Source organism: Carcharodon carcharias, chromosome 23, assembly GCF_017639515.1.
Source record: "Carcharodon carcharias isolate sCarCar2 chromosome 23, sCarCar2.pri, whole genome shotgun sequence".
In the NCBI taxonomy this organism is placed as follows: Eukaryota; Metazoa; Chordata; class Chondrichthyes; order Lamniformes; family Lamnidae; genus Carcharodon; species Carcharodon carcharias.
In genome coordinates, this window is record NC_054489.1 from 48,064,840 (window position 1) to 48,082,779 (window position 17,940).

A 17,940-nucleotide genomic window follows, 5' to 3' on the forward strand; every position below is an offset into this window, starting at 1 on the left:
TAATCCCATTTTCCACCACCAGGCCCATAGCCTTGGATGCCATGGCATCGCAAGTGCACATCCAAATACTTCTTAAATATTACGAGGGTTTCTGCTTCTACCACTCTTACAGGCAGTGAGTTCCAGATTCCCACCAACCTCTGGGTGAAAAAATTCTTCCTCACATCCCCTCTATACCTCCTGCCCCTTACCTTAAATCTATGCCCCCTTGTGATTGATCCCTCCACAAAGGGGAAAAGTTCCTTCCTGTCTGCCCTATCTATGCCCCTCAGTTTTTCCACCTCAATCATGTCCCTCCTCAATCTCCTCTGCTCCAGGGAAAATAACCCGTCTATTCAATCTCTCCTCATGACTAAAACTCTCCAGCCCAGGCAATATCCTGGTAAATCTCCTCTGCACTTTCTCCAGTGCAATCACATCCTTCCTATAATGCGGATTCCAGAACTGCATGCCATACTCTAGTGTATAATAATCATGCAACAACCTAGTGATTGACTTTCAGCTATCCTCTAAAGTGGTCTAGCGAGTCATTCAAAAGACCGATGGCCATTTTGTCAGGGCATTGAGGAATGGACTAACAACACATTTTTAAAATTTTTCTTTCATGGGATGTGGGTGTCACTGGCAAAACCAGCATTTGAGTCACATCCCTAATGGCCCTTGAACTGAGTTGGTTGCTAGGCCATTTCAGAGGGCAGTTAAGTGTCAACCACATTGCTGTGGTTCTGGAGTCACATGTAGGCCAGACCAGGTAAGGATGGCAGATTTCCTTCTCTAAAGAGCATTAGTGATTCAGATGGGTTTTTACAGTGATCAACAACGGTTTCGGTGGTCACCACTACTGAGACAAGCTTTTTTTTAAAAGATTTTTTTTTAATGAATTGAATTTAAAACCCATGTCACCAGAACATTAGCCTGGGCCTCTGGATTACTAGTCCAGTCACATTACTACTACACCACCATCATCCCAAGAGTGAATAAAAATAAACTCTTTCACTTAATCTCACCTTTAATATAGTCACACATCATCAGATCCAATTTACACCTACTTTTTCCTGAAGAACTCAAACTCCACTGGTTAAAAGCCTTTTTTATTGTTACCTTTGCATTAGAAAAGCAATGAGCCTTTTAGACAGAGGCAATGAGCACAAAGGACAATTACAAAGAACCTTCATATTGAAAGATGTTAGAATATTACTGGGGTCAATCACACAGGTTCAGGAAAATAACTTTTTAGTTAAAATAGGTGCAGTCATATTCAGATATCAATCTGAGTAGGAGACACAGTTGTTAGAATCAAACTTGTTCTATTATTCCTGTTGTTGCAGGAGGTAGGCAATGCAGTGCCAAACTGACACTGGATGGTGAGGGGTGCTGGGATGGCTAATCCTACCATTTAAACATGTTGGGTTCAGTGATAGACTGAATCAAAATCAAAAATTAAAACTCTACGGTTATCAGAAAGGATCAGGATCCTGGGGAGTATTTCCTCATTCTCTGTATACAGGGTAGGGGAGGGGCATTGCCTCAGTCACTGAGGGGCATTGGTTCTGAGGGGCCAAGTGCCCTTTTTCATTTTTAAATCAAAATTCCAAAGTAATGCCAGTAGCAAACATAATATTTGTGAAAACAGAGTTGCCTACAATTATGAAGGATGTGAAGAAACTGTTAAAAATATTACTATTACAGTACAAGAGATCAAACCAAACCACCCCAAGTTAAGTCAACTCCAGTATAGTTGCAAATACAGCACAAATCACTTTTAAACTTGAATTTGTTAAATGTATTTCTCAATGAAGCGATGTCCACTTTCACTGTCGCTGTGTCACACAATCCCAGGATTCCACTTCCTACCTCCTCTGACCTACTCCACATGGCTACAGCAGCCTACACTAGATCAGCTAGCGGACGACCAATGTGGCATCTCCACACTAAGCTGCTGCTCGCTCCGCTAGGCCAGAACTACCCCCTCATGGCAGTTCCTTGTGTTCTGCACTGGACTCATTGATTACCTGTGGATAGATGGGAAAAATAAAATCAGGTGAAGAAATGTTAGGAATGGATCTCCTCATTTTTGGATTTCAATTTAATCTCAAGTTTTATTTTTATCAAGAAAACAATATTTTAATCAAAGAAGAAAACATCAGGATGAATCCATGAGGATGGACAGAACAGACATGACCTTCTACCCTGACTCACCAACAGCTGAGTTTCCTAATCTCATACAAACAAGGAGAAGGCCATTCGGCCCCTCGAGCCTGCTCCACCATTTAATAAGATCACGATTGACTTGATAGTAACCTCAGATCTGCATCCCACTTACCCCTGATAACCTATCATCCCCTTGCTTACCAAGAATCTGCCTTAAAAATATTCAAAGGCTCTGCTTCCACCACCTTTTCAGGAAGAGTGTTCCAAAGACTAACGACCCTCAGAGAGAAAAAAATTTGCCTCGTCACCATTTTAAATGGGTGACCCCTTATTTTAAACAGTGACCCCTAGTTCTAGATTCTCCCGCAAGAGGAAACGTCCTCTCCACATTCTCCCTGTCAAGACCCCTCAGGATCTTATGTTTCAATCAAGTCACCTCTTACTCTTCTAAACTGCAGCAGATACAAGCCTAGCCTGTCCGACCTTTTCTCATACAATACCCTGCCCATTCCAAGTATTAGTCTGGTAAACCTTCTCTGAACTGCTTCCAATGCCACAGAGAAAGTCCCACCAGGGTGACTATCCAGCCCTTATTTTACAGCATTGTCACTGTCCCATGTCCCAGGTTGAAAGCTGCCAGAACACTGTTTTTCCTGTAATTCAGTCATTTAAACCTTGCGCATGTGCAGTACCCGCTCTCCACCTGTTTGCGCCCTCTCACAGGCCTGGTCACTTTCCCCCCACCCCCCACCCCACAACACCACCCCCCCTCAGCCCTGGCAATACTCCCTCACCGCTCTAAGCCCCAGATATATTCTCCTATCCCCCCAACATCTCTACCATGCTCTCAGACCTGGCAATCACCCCTGGAAGCAGGAAATGAGGCAGCCACTTAATTGAGTGGGAGGTCAAAAGTCAGCTTCTCTACGACAGGATGCGGCAATGGAATTCAGTTGGCACTGGATTTACAGTGAGTTGAGCTTTCCAATGGAATTGGGAGCCTCTTTAATAGACTTGCATGTCATGCATGCTCATTAAACGGGAACCTCGCCAGAATTAAGTGTATCTTTGCAATTAAGTAATCAGTGAACAAGAAATACCTTCCTTCAGATTCACTACTCTTTAAGTGCAGCAGGCGAAGTAGTCTCCCTGGTGGATTTGGTGTGAGTCGGAGCTGCCCTTTTCCACTATAGGGAGCTTTGTTCAACTACCGGAGAGGAGGCATTGATGATTGAGATTGGGTGGTGCTAGCCAAAGGGGAAAGAGGTATGACTGACCACGGAAGTGAGGGGGAAGGCAGCAGCCCTATGAAGGCTTGTGGGGACAGAGGGAGGAAGCTGGACAATACAGGGAAGGTCAATGTTGAAGTCTTGAGAGTCGAGGGTAACATGAAAGGCCAAGGATGATAGAGGGAGGGATGAGCATGATGGATGTCAGGCAATGTGTAACAGAGGGCATTTCCAGTGTGCCTAGGGGAAGCTCAAGGTCAATTATAGCTGGTCAAGGGTGATGAGTTGGGTCATTCCAGGCAATTCCAGGCTCACACTGTACACTATTGTGATTTGTGACTGTCAGAAACAGGTTCATAATTAGTTTTGACTAATATTAGGGCCAGGACTGGGCATAGGTAGAGAGATGTGGGCTAGAATGCCAACCTGTGCCAGTAGTAACAGGCAGAATGTGGACAGAACCCATCGCTCCCTTACTGACAAAAAGGAATGTCATTCCCTTCAAATATCAAAGGCAGGGCAAGAGCGATGGACTGATGGTCGAGGATATCAGAAGGGAAGTCACAGGTGATTGAGGGAGGATGCAGGGTAATGGCTTCCAGTTCCAGCGTCACTGTGCAAGTGCCCAAGGATATGGTTGTGACAATGAAGAGTTCTCTGCAGTAAACCCCAAGGATGGAATTGACCATGGTGGGGTGGCTGGAGATCAGGGTGTGGCTGATGCTAAGTATCAAGCTCAGGACAGCAGGTGGGGGAGGGCTTCCTGCTGCCATCTCTAGCAAACAGGACTGCCCACTGACCCCGGACAGCCTGGAGGAGAACCTGAAAGGGTGCATCACTGAACTGCGGGTCCACTCTTTGTCTGCGCTCTGACCTTTGCCACTTTTATATGAAGTGACAACAGCTCCAGGGATCCAGGTGGCAACAGGAACAGGGGTGGCAGCAATTGCAATTCCCAAAACCTCCTCTCAGGGAGTGAGAATAATGCCCCTGGCCTCCAGGGAGTGAATGCCTGTCCGGTACCTGTAACGCTGAGGGTGTTGACTGCCTGTCCATCCCTGCTGCGTGATTGGCCTGGCTCCTTGCTCAGGAATACCTAATCGGCTGGTCACCACGTGATTGTTCATGGCCAGCTGTCCCACTGATGAGTGGATGCGCCCTGCCCTTCTGGTCCTGCCGCTACCCATTGATTCTGCCCATTGTTTTTCAGGTGAGACACTAACACAAAACTCTGTCTGCCCTCTCGGGTGGGTGTAAAAGATCCCACAGCCACTATTGGAAGAGGAGCTGGGGAGTTTTCCCTGATGTCCCAAGCAATACATATCCCTCAACCAACATCACTAAAACCTTGTCTATTTCACATTGCTGTTTGTGGGATCTTGTTGTGCATAATTTGGCTGCAGTGTTTCCTGCATTACAACAGTGACTACAAAAACACTTCATTGGTTGTACAGAACGGATGTCCTGAGTTCATGAAAGGCGTTATAGAAATTCATGTCTTTAATCTTTATTTAACTTTATGGGATTTTGTTCTTAACAAAGTTACTTCTAGACTTAATAGGAATTTGGGAAGGTCGTCTGTACCTGTTTTTCTGGGTGTAGCTTAGGCTAGAAGCATGTGTCTGGGTCAGAGCTCATACCAGGGAGTGCCTGGCTCACACTGTATGGTGTTGATATGGTGACTGGGAGTAACAGGTTTGGGATTGGCTTTGACCAACAGCGGTTCCATCACTGGGCATAGGGGGAGAGATGTGGGCTAGAATACCAAGCAATGCCCGTAGTACCATGCAGAATGTGTATAGATTCCAGCACTCCCTTACTGACAGAAAGGAATGTCATTCCCTTCAAATACCCACCTGGCCATCCCTGGTCTCCACGGTTTTGATCAGAATATTCCTTCTTGCTTGAATGTCTGTGGAGCCTTTAGATTCCAGACTTGTCTCTGCAGGAACAGGAAGCACAGGTCATTGAATCGTGGGACATTGATCCAGATCCAGACAAGAAACATGTGGCAGGAGCTTCTCCTCAGGGACAGGGGGAGGCATTTCTAATAGTGAGCAGGGACTAGGAGAAGAGTTTGAGTTTGGAGGTGGTGGTGAGGGCGAGGCAGTTGTTACTCAGTTCCTTCACTTCTTAGTTACGCCATTGATGTTTCAGCCATGATAGAGACGTGGCTGAGGGGTTTTGCACCTTTTCCCTGAATGGCGGTGTCTTTCACCATTGACCCTGATCAAGCAACCCCTTCTCTAAACTCATCTTTTTGATGACCATTTGCTATCTAGACTGTATTTCCACTAAACTGCTGAGCACTCCACTCCCCTTCCTGGCCCCCATGTTAACGTTGTCAACTGTTTCCTCGCCTCAGTTTCTGTTCACCTTTTTCCAACATTATCACAACCTCCTCAAAAAAAATCCTTGACCCTTCCATCGTTGCAAACTACTGAAGCATCTCCAACCTTGCTTTCCTCTCCTAAGACCTTGAAAGTGTCCCAAACCTGTGCCCATCTTTCTCAACACTCCATATTTGAATCCCTCCAATTAGATTTCTGCCCCATTACAGTAAAGAGACAGCTCTTATCAAAGTCATAAATGACATCCTATGTGACCGTGACAAAGGTAAACTTTCCCTCCTTGTCCTTCTCGACCTGTCTACAACCTTTGACACGGCTGACCACAACATCCTCCTCAAACTCCTCTCCACTGTCGTCCAGCTGGCTGGGACTGCTCTTACCTGGTTCCATTCTTATCCAATCACAGTCAGCGAATCACTTGCAATGGGTCCTCTTCCTGCTCCTGCACTGTTACCTCTGGTTTCCCCAAAGATCTATCCTTGGCCCCTCTCCTATACCTGCTGCCCATTAGTGACATCCTCTGAGATTATGACATCAGTTTCTATATATATTCCGATTATTCCTAGTCTCTCTCTCCACTTGCTTGACCATTTCTCTGCCTTTAAATCGTTGTTTGACATCCAATGTCAGAGGTGTAGGAATGTCCTTCAATTAAATACTGGCAAGACAGGAGTCATAGGTTTTGATCCCTGTCAAACTCCACTCCCTAGCAACTGACTGCAACTCTCTGCCTGACAACTATCCAAGTCTGAACCAAAACATTCACAAGTATGGGCTGGACTATTTTGTGGACAAGGTGGCCCCACCCCACCAGCTGAAGATTTGTGGGTGAGCCCATTTCAGATGGCATAGAAGGCCATGACCGGATTTTGCGGTGATCTGGAAGTTAACTGCCTAAGACTGAGATCTCCGCGCCCACGTGGGGGATGTCCCCCTCCACGAGCTGCCAGCCAATCAGGTGGCTGGCAACTGTCCAACCCCAATAGCGCCACCAGGAGCGGTGGCCACTTCTTGGAATGTAGCCAGGCTCCGATGGAGGGCAGATAATGAGGCATGTGGGAGTTCTCAATGGGGTCAGTCAGGCAGTTTCTGGTGAGGGGGAGGTGTGCAAACAGGGAGTTGGAGAGGGGGTGTGGCGAGGATGACAACCTGCAGAGGTGAGCATTTCCTTCGGCAGAGGCCTCCATTGGGCACATGGTGCCTGTACAGGAGGGGCATTACTCCTCTCAGAGCTGGATAGCTTCACCAACATAGGGCATGGCACCCCCTGCTACCCCATCCAATTTTATGCTCCCCACGTCATGTTTGCCAGCCTGTTCTCTTGGGAGGGGGGAGGGGGAACCATAGCATTTTGGGCTTCGTGTTACATTTGACCCCAATATGAGCTTTTAACCACATAATCACTTAGACCACTTATTTTCACCTTTGTAACATTGTCTGACCTCGACCTTGTCTCAACTTAACTGCTACTGTTCTCGTGTTACCTTGAGACTTGACTATTCCAAACCACTCCTGGCTAATCTCCCTCATTCTAATCTCTGTAAACCCAAGATCACCAAAACTCTGCTGCCCATGTCCTAACTCGTACCGGGTCCCACTCATCCATCTCCCCTGTCCTTGCTGCTACACTGGATCCTGGTCAAGTACTGCCTTGGTGTTAAGATTCTTATCTCACTTTTCAAATTGCTTCATGGCCACGCTTCTCCCTTTCTCTGTAATCTCCCTGAAGCCCCACAACCCCAGAGATCCACACACTCAGGCCTACTGAGCATTCCTAATTTTAATCACATCAGTGGCTGTGCCTTCAGCTGCCTAGGCCCCTAAGCTCTGGGGTTCCCTCCCTATATATTTCCAACTCTCTTTCCTCCATTAAGTCATTTCTTAAAACCCACCTCTTTGAAGATGATTTTGGCCAAGTAACAAAAGGATTACTTACTTACTTCTCCAATGTGGACATGAAGAACTTGAAGATATTTTTGAGACACTTGCACCCCTGTACAAAATGATTATGACCCATCCAAAAAGGAATTAACGATCTATTTCACGCTCAAGAAAATACAATATATGAATAATTGACTTCCAATGTACTAAGCAAGAAGCATAAGAGACAGTTGACCAATAATACACGTGATTGAGGCAACTAGCAACCAAATGTGACTTTGGTGGTGCTGAACATGTCGAACAGGAAATCGAAACACAAATAATGGAAGGTCATCTCTCTTGTCACTATACCAAAAACAATGGAAGGTCATCTCTTTTGTCACTATACCGAAAAGCACTGAGAAAGACAGAAAACTGTCAGAGCTGTTGGCGTTAGCAAGATCATCAATGCTTTCAGGGTCCCGAGCTACAGAGGTTGAGGCTGCCAACAGTAACTGCCACACTCCTGTGAACACTATTCTTCTCTCCCATGCCAGGGCATCACCTGCAAAGCAACAACAACAACAACAACTCACAAATCGAGTTGCAACTTGTCCAAAGAGTGCTCCCACTGTGGTGGTGCTTAGCCACACTGGACAGAAAGACCTGCTACTGATCAGTGTAAAGCCTGTGGAAAACCCAAGCACTTTGCTCGTGTTAGTCACTCATCAACAAAATCAACTACTGAGACAAATACCAACAGGAGGGCGCCACTTGTGTGAACCACAGCAAAAGGCTGACAGAATGTAGCCAACGTAGAAGCAAGTAACCCTGAAATAATTTTGTGCTCTCTTTCAGACGCAGCAACCAGCCACATGTTACAGTGAGTATTGGCCGCTCGGCTATAGGTGCTCTCAGAGGTCCAGGAGCACCTATCAATTCATGGGAGACAAAACATTCAACAAACTCCAGTTTTTCCCCATTCTCTGCAAGCCATGGGATATGAAAATTTCCCCATACAACAGTGACAAACCACTGAAAGTTCTCAGGACTTTTGAAACAGCATTCTCATTCAAAGACACGAGAATGAACGTTGTCATATCTGGAGAATGTGTCACACTTATCAGCTTCCACACAGCAACAGATCTACACACGAATGAGGTTACATATGTGATTCCTACACATACCAACAACATTTTCCAACTGTGTGGTGACCGCTTCACTGGTGTCAGCGAACTGAAAGCTGTTACATGCAAGGTGCAGGTACACTCCAATGTGCTCTCACTTGTGCACCAATGGTGATGAATAACACTTTCTTGTTTACCTTTCCAGGAACTTTAGTGTCTACTTGATCTTGGCATTATTGAGAAAGTTGGGGATGAGCCTACCCCTTGGGTCACACCCATACAAGTCATCAAGAAACCCAAAAGTGAGAACCAGATTAGAATCGGTCTTGATATGTGGTCACCTAACCTAACCACACAATGAGAAAGGTGTTCATAGAGAAAGTGATTGGTGCTAAACACCATGATAAACTTGACCTCAATGCAGGTTACCATTAAGTCGAGCTTGAAAGATTGTGGTATCTTAGTTTTCTCCATTCATGTTGGACTCGTTCAATACAAGAGGCTCAACCTTGGAGTTAATTCAGCAGCTGAGGTATTTCAGCACATGATTCTGTCTGTACTTCAAGAACTTGGAAGGCTCGCTGAATATTAGTGATGACATTCCATCTATGGTCGCACTGAAAGCGAACTCATGACCTGCCTGCATTGTCTTAGAGAATGTAACCTCACCTTGAATACAGACAAGTGCCTGTTTAATGCAAACAGAATTGAATTCCTCGGTAAAGGAGTACCTCCTGATCCACGGTAAATTGAAGCTTTTGCAAAGGCTGAGGATCCTACAAGGTGCAAGGAGTCTAGAGTCCGTTAAGAATCATCATGTACTGTAGCCACTTCATTCCTGACCTCACAGGAAAACCATCAATCACTGCACTGACAAACTGATCGCTATACTCACACAGCAATGTTATTCTCAAAGAGAGAGCACTTTCAATCACGTTGGGTTATCTTACACTTCCATATTTATTTGTATGGAAGCAAGTCTGAAGCAATATCTAATCATAGACCATTTGTAAGCTTGTTCAACAATCCACATAGAAAACCACCTACTCAAATAGAGCGTTAGATACTCAAACTACAAGAGTACAAGTTCCATGTTGAGTATCAGTCAGGCAAGGTCAACCCAGTGAACTATCTTTTATGGCATCCTTTGCTGACAGTCAATTACTAGCTGTGAAGTAAAGGTTGCCAAACAACATCTTAACTACATGAGCCCAAACAGGGTACCAAAATCGCTAAAACTAGCTGACATCAAAGCATCAATAAAACATAAGGAGTTACAGCTTTGTATGATAACTATGGAATCATGAAACTAGAAAGACATGATTGAAAGAGTGTGTCTACAAATGAAATTTCTCACACACTACAAGGTCTTCAAAATGATTAAAATAAGCTGACCATAACAACCACATTTGATTTGGTGTTGAAATGCAACAACTGCATTTTCATTTCACAATCATTAAGGGAATGTGTTGTCGATGTAGTACCTGAAGTCACTAGGGAATTGTCAAAGTCAAATAACCTGTAGGTAAAAGGACTGGTTTCCAGGAATTGACCACATGGTAGTACACAAAATCACCACAGTGTCAAAAATCTTCATGATCCTTTCAAAATGTTTGAATTATCTCCAGGGCCATGGATTGAGGTCAGTGTTGATTTCACAGACTTATACACAGGTGAACACCTGCTGGCTGTCACTGACGGCTACCTCAGATTCCCAGTCGGGGAATATTAACGTCAACTTCAATGAAAAGCAGTCATCCCAAAGCTTGACCAGATTTTCATCTTGTTTGAATCCCTCAAACAGTGAGAAATGATAATAGACCACCATTCAACAGCGATGAGTTCAGTAAATTCATGAACTAGCTGGTCCTCACTCATCGTAAATCACACCCTGTCTGCCAAGAGCTAATAGAGAAGTTGAGATTTCTGTGCACCTTGAGAAAAGTATTACACACAGGTTCAGCTGAGAGCAGGTCATGGAAGCGAGAGTTGTATTGCTTGCTTCACAATTTCAGAATGACTCCTCACTTAACCACTGGAAAGCCTCCAGTTACACTCATCTTTGCACATCCTATGTGCACGGCTTTCTGAGCTATTCCACATGATCAACATGTATGTGAATGTAAGCAAGAACAGAAGCATTAAATGGAAGTAAATGCACAGCGAAACATGAAATTCTGAGCCACAACACTAAAGCCAAAACAAAAACAGAATTACCTGGAAAAACTCAGCAGGTCTGACAGCATCGGCGGAGAAGAAAAGAGTCGACGTTTTGAGTCCTCATGACCCTTCGACAGAACTGTTGAAGTTCTGTCGAAGGGTCGTGAGGACTCGAAACGTCAACTCTTTTCTTCTCCGCCGATGCTGCCAGACCTGCTGAGTTTTTCCAGGTAATTCTGTTTTTGTTTTGGATTTCCAGCATCCGCAGTTTTTTGTTTGTAACACTAAAGCCAGCTGCTTGTGAAACGTGGTCATGTTGGAAAGCAAAGAAACCCCTGTGACATCCAAGCAATTGTTGTGACCACCACAAAAACTGTTCTAGCACAGTTCACAAATCATCACACAAAATGCGTCATTCTTCAAAGCACTAAAATCACCGCATGTAAACACTGAATCAGATTTTGACATCAATATCTCAATGAAGAACGAAGCAAATGAGACCACACCTGATGTCAGACGATATCCTACTTGAGAGAAAACATCCACCGTAGTTAGGTGATCATGTTACAAAGTGAACTACCTTCAGCTGGTGAACAAGTTTTTCATCTCATTGTATATGACGGAGTGCATTATTAAATTAATGCAAGAGTTTACATATGGACGTGTTACTGATGAAGTTGAATGTTTAAGTTATGCTTGACTTTATTGCTTACTCCTTTAGAAACAAACCATTGCCGGCCGTACCTTCAGTTGCCAAGGCCCTAGGCTCTGAAATTCCTTCCCTAAACCTTTCTGTCTCTATGTCACCTTATTACTTTAAGATGCTCCTTAAAATCTACCTCTTTGGGCAAACTTTGGTCACCTGTCTTGATGGTTCCTTATGTGGCTTAGTGTCAGATTTTGTCTAATAATGCTCCTGTGAAGTACGTTGATATGTTTTACAATGTTAAAGGTGCTATATAAATGCGATTTGTTGTTGTCCACACTAACCTCGGATGTGCAGAGATGAGAAGCTCTGGACAGGCATCGAAATTCTGTAAACAAACAGACACCCGTTATCAGACTGTTAGAAACACTCTTCCATCACCACAGAGCTCATTCTACAGATGTCTCGTAGCACTTTAGTATGGGTAGTCAGGCGCCAGTGACTCAGTAAGAGGGAGGGTAGTTAGGGGGTAAGAGGGGAACAGCAGCAAATGTTGAAGTGGGTTGCAGAGGTTTTAAAGTTGGAGAGGGAGGTATAAACATCTCAGAGTGAGGGTTGTGGAGAATTCCCACAGAGCCAGGGCTAGTGAGTGTGCAATGGTTATGTCTCGATTTGGAAATATGGCGTCAGTAAAAATAATGACCATGATGAAGTTGATTGTTGTCAAAATCCAACTAATTCACTAACGTCCTTTAGGGCAGGAAATTCGTCAAAGGAGGATGGTAAAGAATATATTGGGCCATCTAGATTTCACTGTTAATGGATCGACAGTTGTGGTGGCAACAATCACATGATTGGTAATAGCGAGGCACTGCCAGGCAGCGTTAGCAAAATACTGAAATCAATTCTATTGTAGGCAACAAGTGGGTAACCTTGCTCTGGAATTACTCTGGATATTTTCCTTGGTTTCACTGCCTGAGACTATTCTTTTAGCTAAGACCTCAGTCTCTATAAGCCTGATTGTTCTATTATCAGTGCCATTTGCTGAAGCCCAACTATGAACCTTCATCGTCGTGTTTTGTTTTACTGGTTATATTTCACATCCTCATGGGTCTTCCTTGGCATCACCACTTCACAAGCTTGTGATCCAGGCTATAAAGTGCCAACCAAACTTCTTAAACAGTAAATGGTTAAGTTATAAGAAGCAATAACTATAGATTCATGTAGTAAAGCCAAGTCCTGGATAGTAAACTCAATCTCGCAGTTCATAGCTGACCATCCACCATTTCTCTCTGACGGAGCTGAACTGGTCACTTTAAAGAACAAAATAATTTGAAATAAATATCCGCTGTGAGTAGAATCAGGATTGAGCTGTGCCACAGAGATGGACTGTGGAGGATAGAGCTCTGAAAATGATGGTGTCACTGTTAGTGTCAAAGATAGCAGAGAGGTGGACAAGGATGAAGAGCAACAGTAATCTTCAATCATAGTCATATTCGTTGTGATAAAGTCCCAATACCTGCTTGACCATAAGATAAAGACCATGACTGGCTTCTTCAGACAGAATTTTATTTTTGGTCCATAAAACTCAACAGGGATCTTGTTTCACCTGTCTCCCTTTTTAAACATACCAAATGGGTACTTAGCTTGTGACTATTAATTACCAGTTGAACTCCTTGTGAGTTAACTGTTTCCTTCCCCAACATGCAGGAGTCATGGTATATCCAAGGATCTACATCCTATCGAAAAGATAGGCAGGTTGGCAGAGGGCTGGGGTTGCTTTGTTGGTAAGAAATCAAATTAAATCTATAGCAAGAAACGACGTAGGGTCAGATGATGTAGAATCAGTGTGGGTAGAGTTGAGGAACCGCAAAGGTAAAAAAATCATAATGGGAGTTATGTACAGGCCTCCGAACAGTAGTCAGGATGTGGGCACAAGATACACCAGGAGATAGAAAAGGTGTGTAAGAAAGGCAAAGTTACACTGATCATGGGGGATTTCAATATGCAGGTAGACTGGGAAAATCAGGTTGGTAGTGGATCCCAAGAAAAGGAACTTGTGGAATGTCTACGAGATGGCTTTTTGGAGCAGCTTGTGGTGGAGCCCACTAGGGAACAGGCAATTCTAGATTTAGTGATGTGTAATGAGGCAGATTAGATCAGGGAGCTGAAGGTCAAGGAACCCTTAGGAGGAAGTGACCATAATATGATAGAATTTACCCTGCAATTTGAGAGGAAAAAGCTGGAATCAGATGTAACGGTATTACAGTTGAATAAAGGCAACAACAGAGGCATGAGGGAGGAGCTGGCCAGAATTGACTGGGGGATGAGCCTAGCAGGAAAGACAGTGGAACAGCAATGGCAGGAGTTTCTGGGACTAATTTGGGAGACACAGCAAAAATTCATCCCTAGGAAGAAGAAGCATACTAAAGGGAGGACGAGGCAACCATGGCTGACAAGGGAAGTCAGGGATAGCATAAAAGCTAAAGAGAAAGCTTACAATGCAGCGAAGAGCAGTGGGAAACCAGGGCATTGGGAAGCCTACAAAGACCAATAGGGGACAACTAAAAAAGAAATAAGGAGGGAGAAGATTAAATATGAGGGTAAACTAGCCAGTAATATAAAAGAAGATTGCAAGAGTTTTTTTAGATATATAAAGGGTAAGAGAGAGGCAAAAGTGGACATTGCCCCACTGGAAAATGATGCTGGAGAAGTAATAATGGGGAAAAAGAAATGGCGGAGGAACTGAATAGGTACTTTGTGTCAGTCTTCACAGTGGAAGACACGAGTAACATCCCCAAAGTTCAAGAGAGTCGGGGGGGCAGAGGTGAGTATGGTGGCCATTACCAAGGAGAAGGTGCTAGGAAAACTGAAAGGTCTGAAGGTGGATAAATCACCTGGACCAGATGGATTACACCCCTGAGTTCTGAAGGAGATAGCTGAAGAGATAGTGGAGGCATTAGTGGTGATATTTCAGGAATCACTGGAGTCAGGGAAGGTCCCAGAGGACTGGAAAATCGCTAATGTAACCCCTCTGTTTAAGAAGGCAGTGAGGCAAAAGACGGGAAATTACAGGCCAATTAGCCTGACCTCGGTCGTTGGTAAGATTTTAGAGTCCATTATTAAGGATGAGATTTCATAATACTTGGAAGTACATGGTAAAATAGGGCAAAGTCAGCATGGTTTCATCAAGGGGCGGTCATGCCTGACAAATCTGTTAGAATTCTTTGAGGAGGTAACGAGTAGGTTAGACAAAGGAGAGCCAATGGATGTTATCAACTTGGACTTCCAGAAGGCCTTTGACAAGGTGCCGCACAGGAGGCTGCTCAGTAAGAGCCCATGGTGTTAGAGGCAAGGTACTAGCATGGATAGAAGATTGGCTGTCTGGCAGGAGGCAGAGTGGGGATAAGCGGGTCCTTCTCAGGAAGGCGGCTGGTGACTAATGGAGTTCCGCAGGGGTCAGTGTTGGGACCACAACTTTTCACTTTATACATTAATGATCTAGATGAAGGAACTGAGGGCATCCTGGCTAAGTTTGCAGACGATACAAAGATAGGTGGAGGGACAGGTAGTATTGAGGAGGCGGGGAGGCTGCAGAAGGATTTGGACAGGTTAGGAGAATGGGTAAAGAAGTGGCAGATGGAATACAACGTGGGGAAGTCTGAGGTCATGCACTTTGATAGGAAGAATAGAGGCATAGACTATTTTCTAAATGGGGAGAGAATTCAGAAATCTGGAGTGCAAAGGGACTTGGGAGTCCTAGTCCAGGATTCTCTTAAAGTTAACTTGCAGGATGAGTTGGTAGTTAAGAAGGCAAATGCAATGTTGGCATTTATTTTGAGAGGACTAGAATATAAAAGCAGGGATGTGCTGCTGAGGCTTTATAAGGCTCTGGTCAGACCACATTTAGAATATTGTGAGTAATTTTGGGCCCCGTATCTCAGGAAGGATGTTCTGGCCCTGGAGAGGGTCCAGAGGAGGTTCACGAGAACGATCCCAGGAATGAAAGGCTTAACATATGAGGAACGTTTGAGGACTCTGGGTCTATACTCGATGGAATTTAGAAGGATGAGGGGGGATCTGATTGAAACTTACAGAATACTGAAAGGCCTGGATACAGTGGACGTGGGGAAGATGTTTCCATTAGTAGGAGAGACTAGGACCCGAGGGCACAGCCTCAGAGTAAAGGGAAGACCTTTTAGAACAGATTGAGGAGAAACTTCTTTAGCCAGAGAGTGGTGAATCTATGGAATTCATTGCCACAGAAGGCTGTGGAGGCCAGGTCATTGAGAGTATTTAAGACGGAGATAGATAGGTTCTTGATTGGTAAAGCGATCAAAGGTTACGGGGAGAAGGCGGGAAATGGGGTTGAGAAACTTATCAGCCATGATTGAATGGCGGAGTAGATTCGATGGGCCGAATGGCCTAATTTCTGCTCCTATGTCTTATGGTCTTATGGTCTAAACACTGTCCCCAACAAACACTCCCAGGACAGGTAGAGCACCGTGTTAGATACAGAGTAAAGCTCCCTAAACACTGTCCCCATCAAACACTCCCCAGGCAGGTACGGGACTAGATGGAGTGGAGAGGCTGTGGGACATGGTGAGATGATGGGTTCTTATCATTACCAAGGTTCAGAAATCACAATATTTGTGACATTGAAGCCTGGGAAAATCAGCAGGTACAAGAACGGAAATAACTGGCAGAGAGAGAACCTGAGATAAGCCAATGGTTTGAAGACAGGAGAAATGTGTTCTGTTTTTCAGTTAAATGTGGTAAAATCTGGTGCCATACAGCCCTTACCTGCTCTCCTCTCCCTCCAGCAGTTTCCTGTAGGTGGCGATCTCAATGTCCAGAGCCAGTTTGACATTGAGCAAGTCCTGATAAGCCTGCAGGTGACGGGCCATCTCCTCCTTCAGGTTCTGGATGTCATTCTCCAATTGGTTAACCGTGTCCTGATAATTACTTGTTTCAAAACTGAAACGCTCCTCCATCTCACGCAACTGGCGCTCCAGAGACTCATTCTGTCAGAGAATAGCGATATAAACTTCACCAGTGTCAGATATCATATCAGCTCAGGGAATCACAGGTCCCAACATTTGGGCTTTTATTTTGAACAGATTTTGCTGATTTAACCCCTATCACTCTACCTCTCTTCCCAGAAGGTTCTGGCATGTACTAGAACACGACTCCTCAGATGCTCAACCAAGGGACCATCCCCATCTGCTGAATTGAGTCATGGGAGTGCTGCTGAGACATTCAACCAAGAATGGCATCACAGGGGAGCTTAATCCTGTTCCCACCTGTGCATTTCCTAGCAGCGTGAACCCCTGGTGATCTTCGCTCCCTAATCTAGAAGCTCTTAGGTTTTTATACTATTGGTTGAGAAACAGCATGGACCGGTGATCGAATCTGGGGCTTTGTGGTCCACAAAGTTTTTCCAATTAAGCCACTAGGAATGGGCTTGGAACCTGGAATCCTGGGACAGACATTATATCAGCCAGTGACTCCCTTTCCCTGAGTCCTGGGGCAGCTCACTGCCCTGGCTGTGCCCTGTAGCAGATGTCAGTTCTCTGCACAGGACACCCGTGGGTCTCTTCACTTCCTCCCCAATACAAGTGCACCTAAATCGCACGTTGCAATTTTTGGAGGTAATGGGGAGCTGGCGACGAGAGGGCATCTGTTTCATAATCATCTATCAGAGCATTTCAAACACATTCCAATTGGAACATAGGGCTTGTTCAACGAGTATACAGAACTCATTTAAATTCTATTTCATTTCATTAAATTTCATCTCAACGTCAAAATGGAAGTTACAGCACGGGGTTAGATACAGAGTAAATCTCCCTCTACACTGTCCCCATCAAACACTCCCAGGACAGGTACAGCACGGGGTTAGATACAGAGTAACGCTCCCTCTACACTGTCCCCATCAAACACTCCCGGGACAGGTACAGCACGGGGTTAGATACAGAGTAAAGCTCCCTCTACACTGTCCCCATCAAACACTCCCAGGGCAGGTACAGCACAGAGTTAGATACAGAGTAAAGCTTCCTCTACACTGTCCCCATCAAACACTCCCAGGGCAGGTACAGCACGGGGTTAGATACAGAGTAAAGCTCCCTCTACACTGTCCCCATCAAACACTCCCAGGACAGGTACAGCACAGAGTTAGATACAGAGTAAAGCTTCCTCTACACTGTCCCCATCAAACACTCCCAGGGCAGGTACAGCACGGGGTTAGATACAGAGTAAAGCTCCCTCTACACTGTCCGCATCAAACACTCCCAGGGCAGGTACAGCACAGGGTTAGATACAGAGTAAAGCTCCCTCTACACTGTCCCCATCAAACACTCCCAGGACAGGTACAGCACGGAGTTAGATACAGAGTAAAGCTCCCTCTACACTGTCCCCAT

At 44.9% G+C, this 17,940-nt stretch overlaps 1 protein-coding gene across 1 annotated transcript in view; it reads right to left on the reverse strand.

Annotated features, from left to right (window-relative positions):
• Positions 1-1,049: 1,049 nt before the first annotated feature.
• The window catches only part of LOC121269028 (glial fibrillary acidic protein), a 61,408-nt gene continuing 44,517 nt past the window's right edge, over positions 1,050-17,940 (reverse strand). The window contains exons 7-10 of the mRNA XM_041173413.1: positions 16,328-16,548; positions 11,869-11,912; positions 5,237-5,322; positions 1,050-2,012 (exon numbers count right to left, since the gene is read on the reverse strand). Coding sequence (XP_041029347.1) covers positions 1,971-2,012; positions 5,237-5,322; positions 11,869-11,912; positions 16,328-16,548 — 393 coding nt within the window. The 3' untranslated portion in view covers positions 1,050-1,970. The remainder of the gene's footprint in view (positions 2,013-5,236; positions 5,323-11,868; positions 11,913-16,327; positions 16,549-17,940) is intronic.